The sequence below is a fragment of the Leptodactylus fuscus genome, chromosome 5 (genome assembly GCF_031893055.1).
Source record: "Leptodactylus fuscus isolate aLepFus1 chromosome 5, aLepFus1.hap2, whole genome shotgun sequence".
NCBI classification, from domain to species: domain Eukaryota; kingdom Metazoa; phylum Chordata; class Amphibia; order Anura; family Leptodactylidae; genus Leptodactylus; species Leptodactylus fuscus.
In genome coordinates, this window is record NC_134269.1 from 170,516,916 (window position 1) to 170,541,209 (window position 24,294).

At 45.4% G+C, this 24,294-nt stretch overlaps 1 protein-coding gene across 1 annotated transcript in view; it reads right to left on the bottom strand.

Moving 5' to 3' along the window:
- Positions 1–24,294, bottom strand: part of STK32A (serine/threonine kinase 32A) — a 151,471-nt gene that overhangs the window by 35,214 nt on the left and 91,963 nt on the right. Inside the window, exon 7 of the mRNA XM_075274726.1 lies at positions 9,205–9,294. Within this exon, the coding sequence (XP_075130827.1) occupies positions 9,205–9,294 (90 nt within the window). The remainder of the gene's footprint in view (positions 1–9,204; positions 9,295–24,294) is intronic.

Genomic DNA, 24,294 nt, shown 5'->3' on the forward strand with positions numbered 1-24,294 from the left:
GGCTGTTTAGAGGCTCCCTCCACCATGAATTGGTCCAAACTGGGGTGGTTAGAGGCTCCCTCCACCATTAATTGGTCCAAACTGGGCTGGTTAGAGGCTCCCTCCACCATTAATTGGTCCAAACTGGGCTGGTTAGAGGCTCCCTCCACCATGAATTGGTCCAAACTGGGGTTTTTAGAGGCTCCCTCCACCATGAATTGGTCCAAACTTGGCTGTTTAGAGGCTCCCTCCACCATTAATTGGTCCAAACTGGGCTGGTTAGAGGCTCCCTCCACCATGAATTGGTCCAAACTGGGTTTTTTAGAGGCTCCCTCCACCATGAATTTGCCCAAACTGGGCTGTTTAGAGGCTCCCTCCACCATGAATTGGTCCAAACTGGGTTTTTTAGAGGCTCCCTCCACCATGAATTGGTCCAAACTGGGCTGGTTAGAGGCTCCCTCCACCATGAATTGGTCCAAACTGGGGTGGTTAGAGGCTCCCTCCACCATTAATTGGTCCAAACTGGGCTGGTTAGAGGCTCCCTCCACCATGAATTGGTCCAAACTGGGCTGGTTAGAGGCTCCCTCCACCATTAATTGGTCCAAACTGGGCTGGTTAGAGGCTCCCTCCACCATGAATTTGCCCAAACTGGGCTGTTTAGAGGCTCCCTCCACCATGAATTTGCCCAAACTGGGCTGGTTAGAGGCTCCCTCCACCATGAATTGGTCCAAACTGGGGTTTTTAGAGGCTCCCTCCACCATGAATTGGTCCAAACTTGGCTGTTTAGAGGCTCCCTCCACCATTAATTGGTCCAAACTGGGCTGGTTAGAGGCTCCCTCCACCATGAATTGGTCCAAACTGGGTTTTTTAGAGGCTCCATCCACCATGAATTTGCCCAAACTGGGCTGTTTAGAGGCTCCCTCCACCATGAATTGGTCCAAACTGGGGTGGTTAGAGGCTCCCTCCACCATTAATTGGTCCAAACTGGGCTGGTTAGAGGCTCCCTCCACCATTAATTGGTCCAAACTGGGCTGGTTAGAGGCTCCCTCCACCATGAATTGGTCCAAACTGGGGTTTTTAGAGGCTCCCTCCACCATGAATTGGTCCAAACTTGGCTGTTTAGAGGCTCCCTCCACCATTAATTGGTCCAAACTGGGCTGGTTAGAGGCTCCCTCCACCATGAATTGGTCCAAACTGGGTTTTTTAGAGGCTCCCTCCACCATGAATTTGCCCAAACTGGGCTGTTTAGAGGCTCCCTCCACCATGAATTGGTCCAAACTGGGGTGGTTAGAGGCTCCCTCCACCATTAATTGGTCCAAACTGGGCTGGTTAGAGGCTCCCTCCACCATTAATTGGTCCAAACTGGGCTGGTTAGAGGCTCCCTCCACCATGAATTGGTCCAAACTGGGGTTTTTAGAGGCTCCCTCCACCATGAATTGGTCCAAACTTGGCTGTTTAGAGGCTCCCTCCACCATTAATTGGTCCAAACTGGGCTGGTTAGAGGCTCCCTCCACCATGAATTGGTCCAAACTGGGTTTTTTAGAGGCTCCCTCCACCATGAATTTGCCCAAACTGGGCTGGTTAGAGGCTCCCTCCACCATGAATTGGTCCAAACTGGGTTTTTTAGAGGCTCCCTCCACCATGAATTTGCCCAAACTGGGCTGGTTAGAGGCTCCCTCCACCATGAATTGGTCCAAACTGGGCTGGTTAGAGGCTCCCTCCACCATGAATTTGCCCAAACTGGGCTGGTTAGAGGCTCCCTCCACCATGAATTGGTCCAAACTGGGTTTTTTAGAGGCTCCCTCCACCATGAATTTGCCCAAACTGGGCTGGTTAGAGGCTCCCTCCACCATGAATTGGTCCAAACTGGGGTTTTTAGAGGCTCCCTCCACCATGAATTTGCCCAAACTGGGCTGTTTAGAGGCTCCCTCCACCATGAATTGGTCCAAACTGGGTTTTTTAGAGGCTCCCTCCACCATGAATTGGTCCAAACTGGGCTGGTTAGAGGCTCCCTCCACCATGAATTGGTCCAAACTGGGGTGGTTAGAGGCTCCCTCCACCATGAATTGGTCCAAACTGGGGTGGTTAGAGGCTCCCTCCACCATTAATTGGTCCAAACTGGGCTGGTTAGAGGCTCCCTCCACCATTAATTGGTCCAAACTGGGCTGGTTAGAGGCTCCCTCCACCATGAATTTGCCCAAACTGGGCTGTTTAGAGGCTCCCTCCACCATGAATTTGCCCAAACTGGGCTGGTTAGAGGCTCCCTCCACCATGAATTGGTCCAAACTGGGGTTTTTAGAGGCTCCCTCCACCATGAATTGGTCCAAACTTGGCTGTTTAGAGGCTCCCTCCACCATTAATTGGTCCAAACTGGGCTGGTTAGAGGCTCCCTCCACCATGAATTGGTCCAAACTGGGTTTTTTAGAGGCTCCCTCCACCATGAATTTGCCCAAACTGGGCTGTTTAGAGGCTCCCTCCACCATGAATTGGTCCAAACTGGGGTGGTTAGAGGCTCCCTCCACCATTAATTGGTCCAAACTGGGCTGGTTAGAGGCTCCCTCCACCATTAATTGGTCCAAACTGGGCTGGTTAGAGGCTCCCTCCACCATGAATTTGCCCAAACTGGGCTGGTTAGAGGCTCCCTCCACCATGAATTGGTCCAAACTGGGTTTTTTAGAGGCTCCCTCCACCATGAATTTGCCCAAACTGGGCTGGTTAGAGGCTCCCTCCACCATGAATTGGTCCAAACTGGGGTTTTTAGAGGCTCCCTCCACCATGAATTTGCCCAAACTCTGCTGGTTAGAGGCTCAATCCACCCTGATTTTCAAAACAAATGTTGGTGCCAACCTCAACTTACTACAAGGGCCAAATTCACTGCTGGTGACAAGCTCTCCTCACTGCAAGTGCCAAATACACATGTTTCAAGGTGTTTTCCTACTGTCAGAGAGGTGGTATTGAGTGTGTAAAGTGTGTAGTTGTTAGGCTGTGATGTTGGGGTAATAGAGGGTCTTTGGTGTGTTAGATGCCCCCAGACATGCTTCCCCTGCTGTCCCAGTGTCATTCCAGAGGTGTTGGCATCATTTCCTGGGGTGTCATAGTGGACTTGGTGACCCTCCAGACACGGATTTGGGTTTCCCCCTTAACGAGTATCTGTTCCCCATAGACTATAATGGGGTTCGAAACCCGTTCGAACACACGAACATTGAGCGGCTGTTCGAATCGAATTTCGAACCTCGAACATTTTAGTGTTCGCTCATCTCTAATTTGTATGTCTTTTCCAGCAGCCTCTTCCTCCCCCATCCTCTCTCTATGGATTTATATGTACAAAATAACAGCTTAATAAATGAAAATGCAGACATATTTCTTAAATAAGATATATTACAAAATTTCTCATATTCACATTTGCTGTTCATTTATGAAAACTTGTTCTATGAGGTACATTCTTCAGGCTGGAAATGGCAAAAAAAAAACCACTTTATAATATAGCCTGCCACTATAGAGGTTTAGTACCATATAGAGAGCTGAATAACTGTATCTAAGCGTGCAATCTCAGAAAAGTTGTCTCATAGATACTATCACCAATATACATTTTTTGAGAGGAAGAGGTATCAAAACATATGTCTTATCCTAATCTTTTAAAGAGTTTATCTTGGATTATATTATCCTGTATATGGCTATGGGATGATACTCCGCTCCACTTCCGCTTCTCAAGCAGTGATATGATGTTCATTGTTCACATAACCATGCTTCAGCTTCCAAATAAATCCAGGTGAGCTGGCATGTTTGGAGTCATGGACGTCCACTAGGTATATCTTACTGATATGCCATATAATGTAAGAGCCCCTAAGAACTTAAAGGGGTTGTCCACTTTCAGACCAATATTGAGAGACTAATGTTATTGTTTGTATAATAAAAAGTTGTACAATTTTCCAATGTATTAATTCCTCACAGTTTTCTAGATTTTGGCTTGCTGTCATTCATTCTATTACTTCTAGTGGATAAAATTCTGACCATGGTCATGTGATTTACAGTCCATGGTCATGTGATTTACAGTCCATGGTCATGTGATTTACAGTCCATGGTCATGTGGTGATCACTCAGGTACACAGCTCGTTATAGTCACAGCACAGTAATCAGACATCTGCCTGGTAACGAGCAGCACCTGTGTGCTCATCACATGACCATGGACCGTACATCACATGACCATGGTCAGAATGTTATCCACAAGAATTAACAGAATGAACGACAGCAAGCTGAGATCTAGAAAACTGTGGGGCATTGATTCAGAAAATATGTTGCAAAATTGTATAACTTTTTATTATACAAACAATAACATTTGTCTCTCAATATTGGTTTGAAAGTGGCCAACCCTTTAACAACAGCAGTACATTTTTGGCCAGGATGTTGACCTCTTTGGCTGTAGAAAATTATATGGTAAGATTTCTTTGCTAACGTTGACCTCAAACAAGGTTTATTCAGTTGTACAGTAACTTGGTATCAGTGGAATTTCCAGTAAACAGCCACATACAGTACATGAAATCTCTGAGCACCTGGGAGACAAATCAGAGGCCTTCAGGCAATATTGTGTTACAGTAACATGACATCAACAGCATTAAATCGGCACAATTCAAGATGAGAACAAATTATTAACACCCTGTATGCCGAAGAGCGAACAAGCTAGCACATTTATAGAAATAACTAGGGTGGAAATTATGTATTTGTGCTTTTTGTTTTACATATTTACTATATGTATATGTTTAATGTAATAAATATTCAATAAAATATTAAAACCGACAAACTTTACACAATACAACCACTGGTTGTTCACACATAAACACATAAAAGAAAGGCCTCTTGTGAATACTGCAAAATCATGTTGTTTTGACAATCCGGTCATCTCTATATATAGTTAAGGCAAGGGAAGGATGGACATAATTGTACATTTAACAAATATGTACCAGGTCAACCTAAACATTACAGCCTTACGTATATCCTACAAAAAGAACATTATCTATCTTCATTCGACCTTCTCTTAAAGATCAGGAAGATGAAGCAAACACAGCCAACCGGCATCCAATTTATACATATTTCACTTTGCATTTCTGAATAATACATTCATTTCTATTATTAACCAGTACTTTAAAAAATGATATATTATGGCAGCTTTCAGAAGTGATCATCTTTATGACCCGTATAATACCACAGGGGTCACTTTTTCAACCAAGCCATCATGGAAAAAGTTTACTATTAGGTTGATCACCTCAGCTTGCCTTTTACATAGTGATCCTCAAAAGCAGCGGGCTTGTGCTTGAAGAAACAGTAATCTGAAATGTAAGCCTATTCCTAAATGGTGGCATTGGAATGAAGCAGGATAGTTTATTAGAACATAATGCCAATGCCTACATAACAATGAAAGGGGTGAAGGATAAGCCAAAGTAATATATGTCCACAGGTCTTAGTCATTGAATTCAGGTGTTTCATTCTATCCCATCGCCAGATGTAATGCAGACATGAGCAGTCTATCTCTGAGTGCAATCGTGTTATCAGTGCTGATTGATCAGGTCTGGCGGAGTCTGCCGTGAGCAGCTAGCAGAGAGCAGCACGCCTCGCATTCACCTTTGGTCGCACACTGGGAATCGCTTTCTCTCCAGCAGTCCGGAACCAGGGACCCTAACACTTAATAACAGAGCGCTGCCGCTGGATGTCTGAGTGTGAATAGGGCTCTGCACTGTATGCTTGTGGATTTGCTGGAAGTCATAAGATAAGAAGCATGGACAGTCTCACTCCTTCCTGTTGATCAGAGTTCTCCTCCCACTATGGAAAAAGTAGATGTGGATGTACAGGGCACGGTGACCGGATGGGAGAGGAGCACTACTGCGTGTAAACTGGGTGCGCCCGGGACATCGCCACCTCTCGGTTTGGGATTCATTTCTTGGGATTTATCTTTTCACCTGTGGATCGCCTTGTGGATTATTGTATGTGCATGTGATCTCTGGGACTCTATGTGCTCCAGTATTGGCTCGGAGATTCTCTTCTCCCCAACTGTGCCCACAGAACCCTCTGGTTGCTTCTCTGTAATTATCACTTGAGGGTGCAATTCCCCAAAACACTCTGACAAGCATTGTGCGTTAAAGTTTTTGGTGTGTTTCAAATAAAGCGAGATTGTCTACAGTCGGATTTAGCACAGTACTTTTTGGCACAACTAATCCTTCATTGGGAAAAGTTGATGCTGTGGTCGTCTTAACCCAACAATAAGGAGGTGAGGGACCACTACAACAACCTACGCAAGTGATACAAAGGCAGAAGAAACAGAGGCACCTCTCCCACAAAATCCAGCAATTTGAGGACTCTCTCCAGGACAGCTCATTCTGGGAGACCTGGCACCACATGGGCATAAAGCCCTAGAAAAACTCCCTCCACATCCAAAATGGCAATATCTGTCTCAAATACTTCAGAGACCTCCACAAAAACATCCCTGAAGAAAACCAAACTCCAGAACAACAACAGATAACCACAAAACTGAGGGACATGGAGGAGGCCATCAAAGACTTCCAGAACTCTCTGGACTCACCAATCACCATAAAAGACATACAGGAAAGAATTGCTTGGCTGAACAGCAAAAAGGCCACGGCGTCATCAAGACCCACGTCCATAACATCAGAATTGGCAAAATGTTCGCCTGCTTTGTGGACTTTAAGAAGGCATTCAACTCAGTGTGTCACCCTGGTCTGCTCCTAAAACTCCTAGAGAGCGGAATACACCAGAAACCAATGCTGTGTGAAGGTGAAGAAGAAGGGAATAGCATATTTCCAGCAGGCCCAGGGGGACTGACAGGGCTGCATCCTGAGCCCATTGCTCTTCAACATATACATTAATGAAGTGACTGCTGCCCTGGAGGCCTCACCAACACCAGGGATCATTCCTGAACAACCGCAAGGTGAAGTTCCTGCTGTACGCCAACGATCTCCTGCTTCTGTCTCCCAACGAGAGAGGCCTCCAAGACAGCCTAGCAGTACTGGAAAAATTCAGCACCACATGGTCACTACCCATCAACTACAAGAAGACCAAAGTAATGGTATTCCAGAAGAAGGGCTCCATCCCCCACCTCACATTAAACAACTCCACACTAGAGAAAACCAGTAACTACACCTACCTGGAGCTAAACCAATCAGGGAGCTTCAATGCAGCAATAGAAACCCTGTATGGAAAAGCTAGCAGAACCTTCTGTGCCATCAGAAGGCTACTGTACCACCTCAAACTACCAGTGAGGGTCTGGCTGAAGATATTTGAAGCAGTCAGCAACCCCAGGGATAGGGAACGTACGGCTCTCCAGCTGTTGCAAGACTACAACTCCCAGCATGCATACTTGCTCTGCTGTTCTTGGAACTCTCATGGAAGTAAATAGAGCATGTTTGGAGTTATAGTTTCACAGCAGCTGGAGAGCCAAAGATTCCCACCCCTGATCTACCCGATTCTCCTCTACAGCAGTGAGGTTTGGGGCCTGGCCAGCTACCCAGACTAATCAAAGTGGGATTCCAGCCCAAGAGAGACCTTCCACCTGGCATTCTGCAAATATCTGCTCCATGTCCATCGCAGCACCACCAACATGGCAAGTTGGGCAGAACTAGGCAGGCTCCCCCTATGGCTCACAATGCAGAAGAGGGCACTATCATTTCAAGTGCAGATTCAGGGCAGCAGCCCCGGCAACTACCACCACCAAGCCTGGCAAAGCCACAAAGCCTTGAGCAAACCTGACGTTTCCCCACCAAGCCATAGCCACCTGCCAAGCCAAAACTCCCAACAGGCCCTGAACAAGGCCCAAATAAAGGGGGTCATAGAAAGCATCAAAGAGCGGCATATCGAAGAATGGGGAAATGAAATAGGTAACTCTCAGAAACTCACCATGTACCAGTTTTTACAAAGAGACTACACCATGGCTACCTACCTGGAGAACATACACCATCCCAAACACAGAAAGACCTTGAGCTGGTACAGATTGAGCGCCCACAACCTAGAGGTGGAGATGGAGCAGTACAGGCAGACATACAAGCCTCGGGAGAACAGACTGTGCGAACACTGTAACCAGGGGGCCCTAGAAGACGAGGCCCACTTTTTTCTACACTGCAGCAAATAATCAGCTGTGAGGCCTGTCTACTTCCAAAGACTCTGCCCACATCCCAGACTTCACATCTGCAGATGAGAAGAGGAACTCTACATGCTACCGGGAAAAGAGGAGTCCACTGTGGAGATCGCTGCTCAATACGTGTCCACCTGCCACTGAATGAGGGGAAGATGAGACCCCATGGACTACTATACCCCAAATCACCTACCACGCATCCACCCCACACATGCCCCACCCCTCCATACCCAACCACCCTCCCCTCCCCTCCCAATGCCATTCATGCATTGAACCATGAATGGCAAATTGGCAAGAATGCTCCTATAGCATTAGGTGATAACTTTAGCATAGGTGATAAATGTACAACTTCTGGCCACTGCCGAAACCCCCACTGATCTCCACACTAGTCAGGAGGACTTAAATAGACCAGCAGTCCAACATGTGCGTTGCCATTCTCTTCAAAGTCTACGGGACTGGTAAAGAGGGCCAAGTACAGCACTAAACTACTTCATCAGCCCCTTAGACATAGAGTAGTAGTGCCCATACTTGACCACCTCTCTATTCAAAGTCCTCCTCACAATCCTTGAGGAATGTTGAGGAGGAATATTGAGGAGGAAAAGGGGGGCTTGAGAATACTGCTCTAGGAATAGGGCTCTGAGTGATCATCACGAAAAGTAATACATTTCATTTGTCGGGAAAATAACTCTTCCATGCCTCTGCTACACGCATTGTACGTCCGGAGTCTTTCATCAATATAATGTTAATGTTGGTACACAGCCTGTAGATCCCAGCATTATTTAATGAAACCTGGCTAAGAAAACAAAGTAGACAAATCTTGAATAAGCAGGTTGGCTTCACTTCAGCTGATTTGTGAGTCTATTCTGGCTCAGCAATGAAGATGCTACAAGTGAAGTACCAGTTCAGCATAATAGTTTTCTCGGAATGGGCGCATAATTAAACGGCCTTCAGCATCAATAATGTGACACTGCTATCTATACATACTTAGAATGCACTCCACAGAAGCATTGAAACCAAGATACCAACAAAATCTCTGCAAACAGAAATGTATCATTACAGAAAGATGGATGACAGAATATTGTACTTACCCATGTAAGGTTTTGTACCAGCAACTGTTGTTATCTTCGTACCCTGATTGACCAGGGTAGCAATATTAAAATCAGTTATGTGTGCATGCCCTATACAAATAGAAGAGGAAGATATTGTAGAAAGATTAATGTACAAAATAAGAACATCAACATACAGATGTGTCCTTCCTTACCGTTACTTTTTGCTGGATACATCCAGATATCCAGATATGTGTATCACAAGTTAACATTTCAAGACAATACTGGTTTGTGCTATTCTATCACAAAGTAATGCCATATGTATATATGTATAGTATGTATGTATGTATGTGTGTGTGTGTGTGTGTGTATATGTATGTGCGGTCACCCATTATTTTGTGAATTACAGCCTTTCTAGCACAACATAGTATTGTACTGACTTGGTTTTTACTAGAAACTAGTTCTTAAAAGTAACGAGTCACAAGAAAATAACTTATTGTTTACATCACATTTTCATGCTAAACATATTTTTGAAGAATTTTTGGTAATGTTTTAAATTTTTTATGTAATTAATTATCTTTAAAAAAAAAAAAAAAAAATCTTACAATTTTAACTGCCGCCACTAAGCATAAAATAATCATTGTCCCTTTTTCCTGGAAAAGGATCATGCACCGCAGACATAAGAGTCTGGAGCAGACCCTATTGAGTTCTATGATAGAATTTTCTAGGAAAGCTCTGATATCTGTGCAAAGGTCAAACAGTAGATAAGCTGTGAAATCCCCTATTATGAATTTCTATGTATTATGGGCAGCACGGTGGCTCAGTGGTTAGCACTGCAGCCTTGCAGCACTAGAGTCCTAGGTTCAAATCCTGCCAAGGGCAACATCTGCAAGGAGTTTGTGTGTTCTCCCCGTGTTTGCGTGGATTTCCTCCGGGTACTCCGGTCTCCTCCCACACACCAAAGACATACTGAAAGGGAATGTAGAATGTGAGCCCTATATGGGACAGTGACTGTCAACATCTGTGAAGCGCTGCGGAATATGATGGCGCTATATAAGTAAGCATAATAAATAAATCTACATATACTGTAAGGGAAGTTGTGCAAGTTGTGTAGTTGTGCAATTTCCCAGTGATGCTGCTGCTAAAGCCAGGAAGAACGGAAGACAGAGACAGTGAGTCATAAACTCGATCCAGCCCCTGTCCTTGCACACTTGTCTGAACTGTCCTAGGTGACAGATGACAACTGGGCGGCAAAAAATAAGTGTCACACAGAATAACACAGAAGCGAAGTCAGCAAGAAAGGGTCAAAGCCAGAAAAACAAAGTAGTACAAAATTGGAATCCAAAAGAGTAGTCACAAGGGAAGCCAAAGGTTCGAGGTCAGTAATACAATAGTAGCAGAAAGAGGAGCATAGCAGGGGCAGAGTAAGAATAGCCAGCAAACCTGTGTGGGCTGATGAGCTGTATACTGTATAGGAATTCCAGGACCTGCCCCAGACTAGATTGGTAGATAGGCTCTCGATCACACAGGCAAGGCTAAGATTAACTATTTGGTGAACAGAGGAAAACAAAGTGCAGGAGATGGGTGTGGTGGAAATTAAATTACAGAGAATAGGTAATAGACCAGTGTTCAGATACAGCAACAAAAAACTCTAAGCAAGGAATCAAACTGAACACTCCTCCTGCGGCATAGTGTGCGAGTGTTGCAGAGACACCCGAACAGGCAGAGACGTTACATATACATGATAGACGGACCCACAGGTGAATTCCCTGGTGGCTCCCTGAGTCTGGTGGGTCACCAGCTCATCCTGGCATGGCACCGTGCACTAATTGTACTTTACACAGATACTCATCATACAGCATTTCACCCAGGCTATGCATCAGCCTAATATAATGGTTGAATTATAGGAAAAGTGCCCAGTTAATTTTAATATACTGCAGACACACTGGGAATAGTGCATGGCTTGGAGAGCCCAAAGACGATCAGAACAACAAGAACTATCTAGGTACAGCCCTGCTCGGACTCTCACTATAGAATCAGGGTGGTCTGTACTTGTTTGTCTCCATGTGACCATAAATTGGTTATAACTAGAGATGAGCGAACGCCGCTCGATCGAATAGGTATGCAATCGAATATCAGGCCGCTCAAAGTATTCAATTCCAATCGAATACCACGCAGCAAACGCAGTAAAAATTTGTATCCCCTCCCACCTTCCCTGGCGTGTTTTTTGCACCAATAACTGTGCAGGGGAGGTGGGACAGGAACTATGACAACGGAGGCATTGAAAAAACCCATTGGCTGCCGAAAACATGTGACCTCTGATTTATAAGAGTAGCCAGCGCCATCTTCGTTTCATTTTCTGGCTTTCAGACATAGGGGCAGACGTGCTGCTGAGGGCTAGATAGGGATTAGCTTCAGATAGGCAGGGAAAAACCGAAGAACAACAACAGTTATTTTCAGAGCTATATACTGCAGGGAGAGGAGTCGATATACGCTCAACCCAGCTTTGCAGGTGGTGTCCCCCCATAAACACCTAACAGGGATACAGAGCAATTCAGTCCAGCGATATACGCTCAACCCAGCTTGGCAGGCAGTGTCCCCCCCAAACACCTAACAGGGATACAGAGAAATTCAGTCCAGTGATACATGCTCAACCCAGCTTTCCAGGCGGTGTCCCCCGAAAACAGGGATACAAAGCAATTGGGTCCGGCTATATAGGCTCGATCGATCCAGATATCCATGGTGTGTACCCCCAAAACTTAGGTGGGAGACACAGAAATACAGTCAGGCTATGTACGCTCAATCCAGATATCCACGGTGTGTACCCCCAAAACCTAGGTGGGAGACACAGAAAATCAGTCAGGCTATGTACGCTCAATCCAATTTTTAAGGGTCTACCCCCCCAAAAGCTGAATGTGATACACAGCAATTCAGTCACGCTATATCAGCTCAATCCAATTTTTAAGGGTCTACCCCCCCAAAAGCTGAATGTGATACACAGCAATTCAGTCACGCTATATCAGCTCAATCCAATTTTTAAGGGTCCACACCCAAAAGCTATGTGTGAAACACAGCAATTAAGTCACGCTATAAAAGCTCAATCCAGCTTTTTAATGCTATACCCTAAAAGCTAAGTGGGAGACACAGCCAGTCAGGCCATGTATGGTCAAAAGTGTTTTTAATGCAGTACCCCCCAAAGCTAAGTGGGAGACACAGCAATTCAATCAGGCTATATCAGCTCAACCCAATTTTTAATTGTCTACCCCCAAAAGCTACCGTATTTTACGGACTATAAGGCGCATTGCCCATGAGCGCCTTATAGTCCGTCTCAGTGCATATATAAGGCGCACCGGACTATAAGGCGCAGTCCGGTGTGCATTATATGTTATTGAAAGCGGCGGCAGGCAGACTTTGCCAGCGGCCGCTTAACCCCCCACGTGCCAGCCGCTTCTATTGGAAGTGCTCGGCAGGCGAGGAGGGGCTCTATCAGCAAAATCATGCTGATAGAGCCCAACCGTAAAAGTTACATTAAACTACCCCCCCGTTTTAAAATAAAACCCTGAAACAGAAAGTGAAACTTACCGAGCGGTGCAGGGTGGGCGGGCATTCAGGCCTCCTCTTCCTCCGATGTTCCGTCCTCCTCCTCCGGCGCTCACTAACTGATAATGGCCTGGGCGCATGCGCAGTACCCGTAGTAGAAGCATTATGATATTGCGCATGCGCCCAGGCCATTATCAGTTCGCGAGCGCCGGAGGAAGTGGTCAGGACATCGGAGGAAGAGGAGGCCTGAATGCCCGCCCGCCCTGCACCGCTCGGTAAGTTTCACGTTCTGTTTCACGCTGGCGTGACAGCAGGGCTGCCGGACACTTCCCATTCATTTCTATGGGAGCCGGCATGCGAGCGCTCCCCATAGAAATGAATGGACTGCTTTTTTCCATTCATTTCTATGGGGAGCGCTCGCATGCCGGCTCCCATAAAAATGAATGGGAAGTGTCTGTCCATTCATTTCTATGGGGAGCGCTCGCGTGCCGGCTCCCATAGAAATGAATAGGAAGTGTCCGGCAGCCCTGCTGTAACGCTGGCGTGTACGGCTGTGATACACGCCGGCGTTCCGTAGTGTGAATGCACCCTTACGGTGCCTTTTATGTATGTATGGAAGCGGCACGCAGACTTTGCCGCCGCTTCCATCCATATATAAGGTACACCGGACTATAAGCCGCACTTACGATTTCTGAGGAAATCGTAGGTTTTTATGTGCGCCTTATAGTCCAGAAAATACGGTAAGTGTGATACACAACAATTCAGTCATGCTATATAAGCTCAATCCAATTTTTTGTTCAATCCAGTATTGTTTGCTCTCTATGATGTGAAATATGCCTTGGTCTCTTGAAAAGCAACCCAACATGAAGTCAGCCATGTGTGCCAGTGTGTCACTAGGCATGACTTTGCTGCCCCCAACTGTAAGGGTCACTCTCCATTTCCTCCATTTTACACTCCCCTTCACACCATCCGTGCTGAAGCAATGGGATGCACTGAACTTCACCCTCAAGCCTCGTGTGGGACAGTGACATGAAATGCCACTTCATCCCCCTCGTCTTCCTCCGCCAGCCAACGGTGCGAAGATGACAGCAGTGTGCTCTTAATGTTTTCAGCCTAGCAGAGGCTACTTTTAACTTACGAAAATGGCCACACTTTGAACAGTAAATCAGGCACAATGGTGTAGGTTTCAAAGAACCTTTGCACCAACAAGTTGAAAACGTTGGCCATGTGTGGACCATGTTTGAGTCTGGCAAGCTCCAGATCTGCTACCAGGTTTCGGCCATTATCACATAAGCAAACATGCCTGGGCTTAGGTGCAGCGGGGAAAACCTTATTGCCATATCATCCAGGATGGCATCCCTCACCTCGAAGGCAGTGTGCTGTCTGTCCCCCAAGCTGATGAGCTTCAGCACGGCCTGCTGACATCTCCCCACGCCAGTGGTACAGCGTTTCCAGCTCGTAGTTGGGGTCGAGGTTGCCCGCAGGAGTAGGCTTTCAGAGAACCCCTGCCATGAATTTTGGGCTGGGAGAGGAGATAGGCCACCCCAGTTTGCACCCCGGGCCCAGACTCCACTACATTCACCCAGCCTGTCATTAAAGAGAAGCAGCATCCCTGACCGCAGGTGCTTGTCGATGCGTCAGTGGTCAAGTGGTCCTTGCAACAAAGCACGGAACTCTGGGCCCGACTGATGTTATGGAACACGTGCAGGCGCAAGGCGGGGACAGCACACCAAGAGAAGTAGTAACGGCTAGGCCCAGCATAGCGAGGTGCCACAGCTGCCATCTGGTGACGGAAGGCCTGAGTATCCAGAAGCATAAACGCCAACATCTCCAGGGCCAGAAGTTTTTACATGAGGCTGTTGAAGGCTTGGGCATGTGGGTGGGCATGTGGGCTGTACTTCTGCCTGCAATGAATTGCCTGGGAGATGGGGAGTGGCTGGAAAGAGGTGCACGATGGTGCAGGCAAAAAGGGCGGATGGGGTTGAACTCCCGAAAGTGTCAGAGACAGATGTGTAGGTGTCCAGGCTGGGGGTCTGGACTGCAGCACCAGCACTGTAAACAGTGGAAAAGGCAGTGTCAGCAATGCCGGGCGACGATTGTCCTGTGTTTGCTCTCTCCCACTGAGCCCAGGGCTTGCCTTCCAAAAGACAGCGCAAGCAAGAGGTGGTAAGGTTGCTGTTTTCAGTGCCCCTACTCAGTTTAGACTTGCAAAGTGTGCAAACCGCACTAAATTTGTCATGTAACTGATGGGTCTATCCATTGGCTGTTCATTTTGATTAAAGTCAGCCGGTCAGCACTGTCAGCTGACAGCTGGCTGTGCTTATCCGTGATGATGCCACTGGCTGCGCTGAAGACACTTTCCGATAGCACGCTGGCGTCAGGGCAGGAAAGGACCTCCAAGGCGTATAGCACAAGTTCCAGCTACAAATCCAACTTGGAGACCCAATAAGTGTAGGGCGCAGAGGGATCGGAGAGGACAGGGCTGGGGTCGGCCAGGTACTCCCGCAAAATGTGCCTATACTTGTTCCTCCTGGTGACACTAGGCCCCTCAGTGGCGGTAGTTTGGCCAGGGGGTGCCGCTAGCCTCCTGTGTGACAATGAGATCATCTGCCACTTTGTCATCCTCCTCTTCCTCCATAAATATACTCTGTGAAGCTGACAGGACTGTGCACTGACTATCCTGCTGGGATGGTTCTGCTCCTATGCCCGACTCCTCAGCGTACAATGCGTTATCCCTGATGGCGAGGAGGGATTCTTGCATCACACACAGGAGCGGGATTGTTACACTCACGAATGCGTCGTCATAGCTGACCCTCTTGGTGGACTCCACAAAGACACAAAGACAAGAGATCTCACATAAGTCTGCCAACATGGGCGAGTTTTGCGCGAGTGGCTAGTACACGGAAAATCTTTGGCCTTGCTGCCTCTGGACAGGCCTCTGCCTCTAGTCACCTTTTTTGCTGCTGCGCTTGCATCCACATCTACACTGCTTTACCCCCTAGACATCACCCCTGTCCATGCCTCTGCCTCTAGCCACCTTTTTTCCTGCTTAGCTTGCCTCCACATCTACACTGCTTTCCCCACTAGACATCACCCCTGTCCATGTCGGGTCAGTGGCCTCGTCGTCCACCAACTCCTCTTCCCATTGCTCACTCTCCCCTTACTGCAAACTGCACATAATCACAGCTTGCCCTGATGGTAACTGTGCCTCGTCATCATCACTGAGGCCCAGAAACGCTGGTTGTGGGTCCACAAGCACAAAATTGGTAGGAAATGGCGGATGCTCCAGTTTTTGGGCATCAGGACACACAAAGTCGTCTGGTAGCTCCTGCGATTTGGGAATTGGTTCAACAGAGGGAGAGACAGCAAAAGGACCTGAAAAGAGATCCTGGGAGGGGGCAAGGGTGGGATGAATCTGTTAGTAAGATTGGGCATTTTGAAAGGAAGGAGGGGCAGACTCTTGGGTATGAATACAACTGCAGATAGTGGCTGACTGGCTGGTGGAAAAGCAGCTGGAAGCATTATCTGCTAGCCATTGTAACACCTGTTCCTGATGCTCGGGCCTGGTCTGCGTTGTACCCTGCACCCTGCTTAATGCAGCTGTCATATCAGGAATTGCGATGAGTGCATGCTAATGTTGATGAACCCTTGGGTTTTGGAGATGGAACTCCATCAAAGGTCTCTGCTGCTCACACACCCTGCTCGACATATGGTATCTAGGGTTTCAGCATGTGGTGAGCTCGCACAACAGCCGGTGGTTCAGGCAGATATAGGCGTTGCTGGAGTGTATTGAGGCTAGCAGCAGCTACTGTAGACTTCCCAAAGTGGGCGCACAAGCGCCGCACTTTAACAAGTAGCTTGTATAAATTGGGGTACGTTTTTAAAAACCGTTGCACCAATAAGTTGAAAACGTGGGTCAGGCATGGACTGTGTTGGAGGCTGGCAAGCTCGAGAGCCGCTACCAGGTTCGGTCCATTATCACACACGACATAAAATGCCTGGCCCCAGGTGCAGCAGCGAAAAACACGTTGCCATATCATCCAGGATGGCATCCCTGACCTCAGAGGCAGTAAGCTGTCTGTCCCACAAGCTGATTAGCTTCAGCAGGGCCTGCTGACGTCTCCCCACGCAAGTGTTGCAGCGTTTCCAGCTCATAGCTGGCGTCGATTTAATGGCAGAGAAGGAGGAGGTTGGTGTTTCCTGCCAGGAATATTGGGCGGGGAGACAAGGCAGGCCGCCACAATTTGTTACCCAGTCCCAGCCTCAACTACATTCAGCCAGTGTGCCGTGATTGAGATGTGGCGTCCCTGGCCGCATACACTTGTCCATGCGTCGGTGGTCAAGTGGAGCTTTGTGCAACTTAGCGCAGAACTTAGGGCCCGCTTGATGTTACGGGAAACGTGCTGCTGCAAGGCTCAACTCACCCTAAGGGCCAAAAATACTGCTGGTGAATTTTGTTCAGTTCCAAAGGACTCTGTGTTTAGATTTGGCTCACTCACAGCTCCAGAACATGCCTTGGAAGGCAAGGTTTCCTTTAGTGGCTCCACCTCAGCAGGATGATGATGACGATGATGATGAAGCTTGGTTAAATCTGGTGTCGGAATGGAAAGTGGTTTCTGATCTACATCTAAAGTACTGGAGTATGTTGTTTGGACTATTAACACCTGAGTAGAACCCTGTAGAGGTAATGTAGAGTCCGATATTAAAGGACCATTACCGGTAGAAGTGGTTGCAGCCAATTCTCCACCTTTGCGGTCCTCTAAATAAAAGTTACCCCAGGACTTGATGCCAAAATGTTATCAATTTCACAGTAAAAATCATGGTCAATGTCTGGGTCCTCAGTCCAATCCATTGCATCAATTCCACACAATGAGAGTGATGGTTCTGGAACCATCGTTTTAGGGGCTAACGATTTTAAAGGGGCTAACACTCTACTGGTGCAAGGCTCAACTCACCCAAAGGGCAAAAAACTGCTGGCGCAAGGCTGAACTAAGTTAAAGGGCCTAAAACTCTGCTGGTAAGAGGCTGAAGTCACCTAAAGGACCTCAATCTCTGCTGGTAGCTCAGATTATGGGCCACATCACACACACACACATCCACAATGATACTGTTGGATTTCCCATTGCCTATTCCATGTGTGGTTGTCATGGGCAACGTGATTTAAAGGGGTGCTTGGTAAGGTTTCTTTAATGTCAAATTTGGGTTTCTGTCCATCCAATTGGGAAGGAAAGAAGGTTTCCAGGTATTTTCCCACTTTGATAGTTTTTTTTTTTGACAGTGGAAAGTGTGTAGTTGATAGGCTGTGATGGTGGGGTAAAACTGTGACTTGGGCTTGTTAGATGCCCCCAGACATGCTTCCCCTGCTATCCCAGTTGCATTGCAGAAGTGTTGGCATAATTTCCTGAGGTGTCAGAGTGGACTTGGTGACCCTCCTGAGTCGAATTGTGAGTTCCCCTGAAACGAAGCATTTTTCCCCATAGACTATAATAGGGTTCGATATTCATTTAAATAGTCGAATATTGAGCGGCTATTCGAATCGAATAACGAATATTTTACTGTTGGCTCATCTCTAGTTTTAACATCTAAAAGCAAAAACAGCATAATAAAGATGGAGCACAGACTGACTGACAGGGACATGACACTATCACACAGGCTCTGATGCTAAGAGGGATGTCTGGAAACCAGACTGCAGTCCCATGAAATATCAAGTTTGACACATATTTACTTCTTAGCCTTAAATGATGAGACATGGGCATGTACTGAGGCAAACAGTAACTCTTGGGAGGAAAAGCCTTCACACAGTGTGAATTTTTAATTGGAACTTGGGGTTTGCTGTATATGGACTTAACAATTTAGTATTACTCATATTGACACAGCGACGTTAACTATTTATTTATGACCCAAAAGGCTACTGAAACTACGGAAATACCTTTTTTTACTTTCTCTTATGAAATTACATTATGCATTTGTCAACCATATTTGGTGCAATTTTCCTCCTTTGAATTAATCAGAAAAAGCTGAATATTATAAAGCCTTATTTTCCAGGCAAGAAGTAAAAAAAAAAAAAAAATTATAGTTAATAAAATATAATGGCTGCTTGTTAACACTGCTATGAAAAGCTTCTTTCATTATTGCCTGTACTAGAGCTGACCAAAAGCTCACTGTTTAGTCCCAAGTCAATAGTAATTTGAAGGAAGGGAATGCAATTATGGAAAGATTATCGACCCATATAGGTTAAGAACATTTTATGATAAAATGGCAAATACCAGAATTCAACAAAATCAAATTACATGAAAAAGTACAGAGATGCCTAAAAACCATATAGGTGGGCATACAAGAATAGTCCTTCTTATCAAACATTACATGAACAAAAAGGGATGAGGCGCTTCTGGTTACCCGTTCTCATGATTGGTGGGAGACCTGGCGGTTGTACCCCCAGTGATAGGATACTTATCCCCTATGCTGTGGATAGGGAATAACTATCCTTAATGGCAAAATCTCTTTAACCCCTTCCTGACATCCAATGTAATAGTATGATGGATGTTAGGTATTTAAATATTGCGGCCGTTCAGCAAAGACCTAGTGCTAATGCCCAGGATCAGTGCCCGCAGCAATCTTCATTTTGGGGAGGAGTGACAGAGCCTGTATTCAGCGATCCATTGCCATGACAGCCTATTGAAAACTCCCAGGCATGTCTCTGAATTACTTTTACTGAAGGCTGCTCGATGCAGCCTGTAATAGAAGCGCCAATATTTTGCAATGCAATGCATTAGTGGTCAGACCTTCTGGGGTTCAAGACATCTACGGGGTCTAATAAATACAGAGAAGATGGAGTCCAGAGAAGAAGATGGAGGCGTCGCTGAAGAGTTTTTAAGCAGCACTGGGGATGCCCCCAGTGCTGTTTGAGTGTAGTGAACGCCTCCAGTGCTGCAAGAAAACGTATTTACATAAGGAAGAAAGAAGATATTTCTCAGGAACGGCGAGTTGGATCAGAATAGCAAAGATAAGAGAAGAACAGCCTTTCTTAAGTCTATTCCTAAGTGTATTTAGTTTAAAAAGGATATTCTAGTGATAAAATCCCTTTAAGGGGTTAAAACATAAACAAAACTATATAAATTTGATATCCCCAGAATCATACCAAAACATAGAATAGAGGTGCCATGGCTCTAAGCTGTGAGTAACGCAACCCCCAGTACTAGTCTATGGAGTCACAGCTCAGAGTCATGGCTGGGCGGTAAGGAACACCTCCTCTGACAGTACAGTATGGACTTTAAGGTTAGGAAGAGTGTTCCTCACAGACTGTCAGAAATGCCCTTCTGACTCTGAAGAGCTACAGTAACGGCACTGATAGCTCTTCACCATAACAGGAAATGTGTTTCAATGTAGAATACATATGTATGGCAGTTCACTTTGTGAAAGGATGCATATAGCACTGGAGAATCTCTGATATTTACAGCATATACTTTGCAGTCAAGATGACATGTTATCTGTATTCTGCGGGTTAGGTTAGTATGATTATGGTGATACCATATATAATTTTTTTACACCTTAAAAAAAAAAAGTCCAAAACAGGGCCAGATGTCCTTTATTAGATACAATGTTGGGTTGACCGTATAGGAAAAATAATTTTATAGGATTGTAGTTAGTTTGGGTATATTTGGATATGGGAATACATAATGTATATATGTTTTACTTTATTTACTTGAGCAAGGAATTTTCTTATAAGGAGAAGGAATGACACAAGTGGTAAAAGTGTTTGTACAATGGTCCAGCCATCTGGGTAACACAAATAAAGCTGCGTGAGCAGGTCACCAGACATTATCTGTATGTATAGATGGAAAGTGCACTGACCTTGCATTTCACTATTAGCTGAGGACAAAAGGGTCTGAGGAATAATGGGGAAGCTAAAGTAGAGTCAAGCTGAATAGTAAAGCTGGGTTCACATTAGCGTCAGTGTCCGACGGCTAGTAATTAGGGTTGAACCGATCTTGACTTTTCAGGATGGATTTTGAAATCCGATTTCCGATTATTTTTCATTTCATTTCACCCAATCTCGATCCCAATTCCAATCCCAATGCAAGTCCATGGGATTTTTTTTACTAATCGGAGATCCGATTTTAAAAACAATCCTATTCACTATACAGCATGGAATCGAACAATTGAACGCTTTAATTATTAGAATCCACGCTGTGTAGTGATTTTTTTTTAATCACTAAGTATCCAGAGGATTTTTTATTAATAGTCTGGCTACTTAGTCCCCCCTGGTGTCCCCCCTGGTGTCCACTTACCTGCAGAGATGGCTGGTCCGGTGCCCGATGTTCTCATTCTTCTTCGCCTTGCTGCCCCTTGCCTGCCCTGTTAGGAGAGTGTGGGCGGGTTAGGAGAGTGTGGGCGGGTACTGGGAGGGGAGATGTCACGTTTCCGTGCCCTGTACCCGTCCAGACTCTCCTAAGCCACAAGCCTCGCCTTCTTCCTAGCTCTTTAACACTAACCTGGGAGGCGGGGGCAGCGAGGCGAAGAAGAACAAGAACACTGGGCACCAGACCAGCCATCTCTGCAGGTAAGTGGCTACTAGAGATGTTAGCTAGTCTCCCATTAGAATAAATGGATGCAGCCGGCGCGCAGGGGGTTAAGGCTGTGTGCCGGCTGCTTCCATTCATTCCTATGGAACTGCAGCGGAGCCTTCACACTGAGTATACAATACTCAGTGTGAAGGCTAACATTGTTAGCTTTTCCCACAATGCTTGGCCAGTAGCAAAGCATTGTGGGAAATAATCACCGATCTTTTCCAAACACGATCGCTCAACCCTACTAGTAACCGATGCTAATGTTGGATATTGATGGTCCCCCACCTAAGGTTGCTTTACCAAGGAGGTTAAACTTCATCTCCTTACAATGCAGCACTATGGTGAGCTTTGTGGATGAGAGTGAGAAGTTTATATTGTACGCTACAGAAAATGGGCCACCAATGTGGTGATAAGCAATAAAGGAGATGAATAGATTGCTGTACCAAACAAATACATGGAAAAGTGGTGACATCTTCAGGATATTTCTAAAAAATTCAGGTATATATGCTCTTTTACAGGAGTGGTCCTCTCAAAAAAGACGCAAGTGTACCTTACATGAGATATATACGTAAATGGAAAATCTATCAATGGATATCTTGTCTTGATAAATGGGGGTGTTTTGTATACCTATGTGGTCCGACACACAGATATACCGTAGATACTGTATAGTGTTGAGTGGCAAACACATGGAAAGTGCAAGATAACAGCTGAAATCACCAATACAGACATAATTGGGTAAATAAGTGCATAGTTAAGAGGTACAAGAGGTTCAGGTTTTCTTGTCAATTTTGTCAGTCATCATCCCCCTCCACTTGCGCTATTGCTGACAGTGACGTCCATGGTGCTCTCTGCAATCCTGCTGTATTTTGTTTCCTTATCTTGAAAACATTTCCTGGATTGTGTTATGAAGAATGGAATATAAAGCCATTGTTATTCTATACAGGCAGGTCCATGCTTTCCTCTTCCCTGCTGCGCTACATTCAGAGCAGATCTTGTGCTTTTTCTTCCGTCACGTTACATACAGGGAATGAAATAAAATGCTTGCAAGCATCTACTATTCTATTATCTTCATATAGCACTCACTTCTGCTGCACATATGTAGATCAGCTCTTGTACTGTGCATTGCTTATACTGAAATATGGCTGTCTGTCCTCTATTTCTCATCAGATGAAAAATATACATTTTCAAGGGAAGAAAATATACTTTTTTCTGGTGTTTTAGAACATTAAATTTATGTAATATTGGGTTATGTATGTTGCTGACTTATAGGAACTCTATAACTATGTAGAAGGAATTTGTAAATTAACCCATAGGTGTCCTTGCATCTCTAGGTTTTCTATTCCTTTTAAGAGATTGGCATAAAATGTAGTACTACAGTATCCTGCGATGCCTGTGGTCTGAGTCAGTGACTACAATGGCTGCCTATTCATTACAGAATATAAACATCACCCTCATCCACAAGGCTCTCCATAATGCCGCACCTCCATACATTTCCTCTCCCATCTCTGTCTATCACCCAACCCGTGCTCTCCGCTCACTCAATGACCTAAGACTACATCCTCTATTATCAGAACCTCCCATGCTTGTATACAAGACTTATCCTGGGTTGCACCACTTGTCTGGAATACTCTATCCCAGAAAATCAGATTAACTCCCAATTTCTACAGCTTCAAGTGCAAACTAAAGACGCATCTTTTCAGACAGGCCTATCACAATTCCTAATGTAAACCCTTCACACTCCCACATTACCCCACACAATATGATGCCATTTGAGATTAACTTTATACATCCAGGTATCCTCTGCACATTAAAGGACACGACTGGTAACGGCTCATAAAGTTTTATGTTTGTGTAATGACAGTATCCTCTATTACAAAATTTTCTGACCACTGTATAAGCAATGCTACCTCCGATGCCACCCCTGCTACCTCTTGTTTCACCCCCTCTACCTCATAGATTGCAAGCTCTTGCGAGCAGGGCCTTCAGTCCCTTTGTGTGAAGTGACTATTTCTTTGTAATGTATCTTTTTATCTGTACTCAAACCCTACAAACTGTACAGCGCTGCGGAATATGTTGGCGCTATATAAATTAAATTTATTATTATAAATTTATTACAGTGCTGAGTGCTGTACAACCCAAGATGAGCAACAAATAACAGATTCCATCATTTTATTGTTAATTTAAATAAAGCCAGCGGGACCACACGGTGGCTCAGTGGTTAGCACTGCAGCCTTGGAGCGCTGGAGTCCTGGTGTTCAAATCCCTCCAAGGGCAAAAAAAAACATCTGCAAGGAGTTTGTATGTTCTCCCCGTGTTTGCATGGATTTCCATCCCATATTCCAAAGACATACTGATAGGGAAAAAATGTATATTGTGAGCTCTATGTGAGGCTCAGAATCTACATAAATAAATAAAATAATAATAATAATAATAATAATAAAGCCTTCACTGAAGAGCTAAGTATGCCCCATGAATCAGTATCTTGTAGACTTAGCTTTGCAACTATAGCTTGAAGTCATCATCTTTTGTATGACTTTATCAATCTCTCGCATCATTATGGGCAAATATTGGTCTCCTTTTCTTTATAGCATTGCCTCACTTCATTGCTCATTCAGTTCTCTTGTAAGGTCTCTCCACAGCATTTCAACTGGGTTGGAATCTGGACTTTGACTAGGCCATTGTATCTTTCCCTTTTTCATCCATTCTGATGTAGATTTGCTGGTGTGCTTGGGATCATTGTACCATTGCATGACCCAGTTCTGGCCAAACTTTAGCTGATGGGAAATCCCTCTAGAATACATTTAACTCTAGAAAACCTTGCTCAGCTCAATGCTATTTGTGCCTTTTTTAGGTCTTTTTCGGCCCTGCACTTCATTTGTGCCATTATTTCCAGAGGTTATGGTGCCCTGCAAAAAGTACAGCCAAAAATGGTGCCATAAATAACCCCCAATGACTGCAAGATGCCCATGTCTTGCAGTCATTCGGGGTTATTTATCATCATCACCTCTCCACCACCATGCTTAAC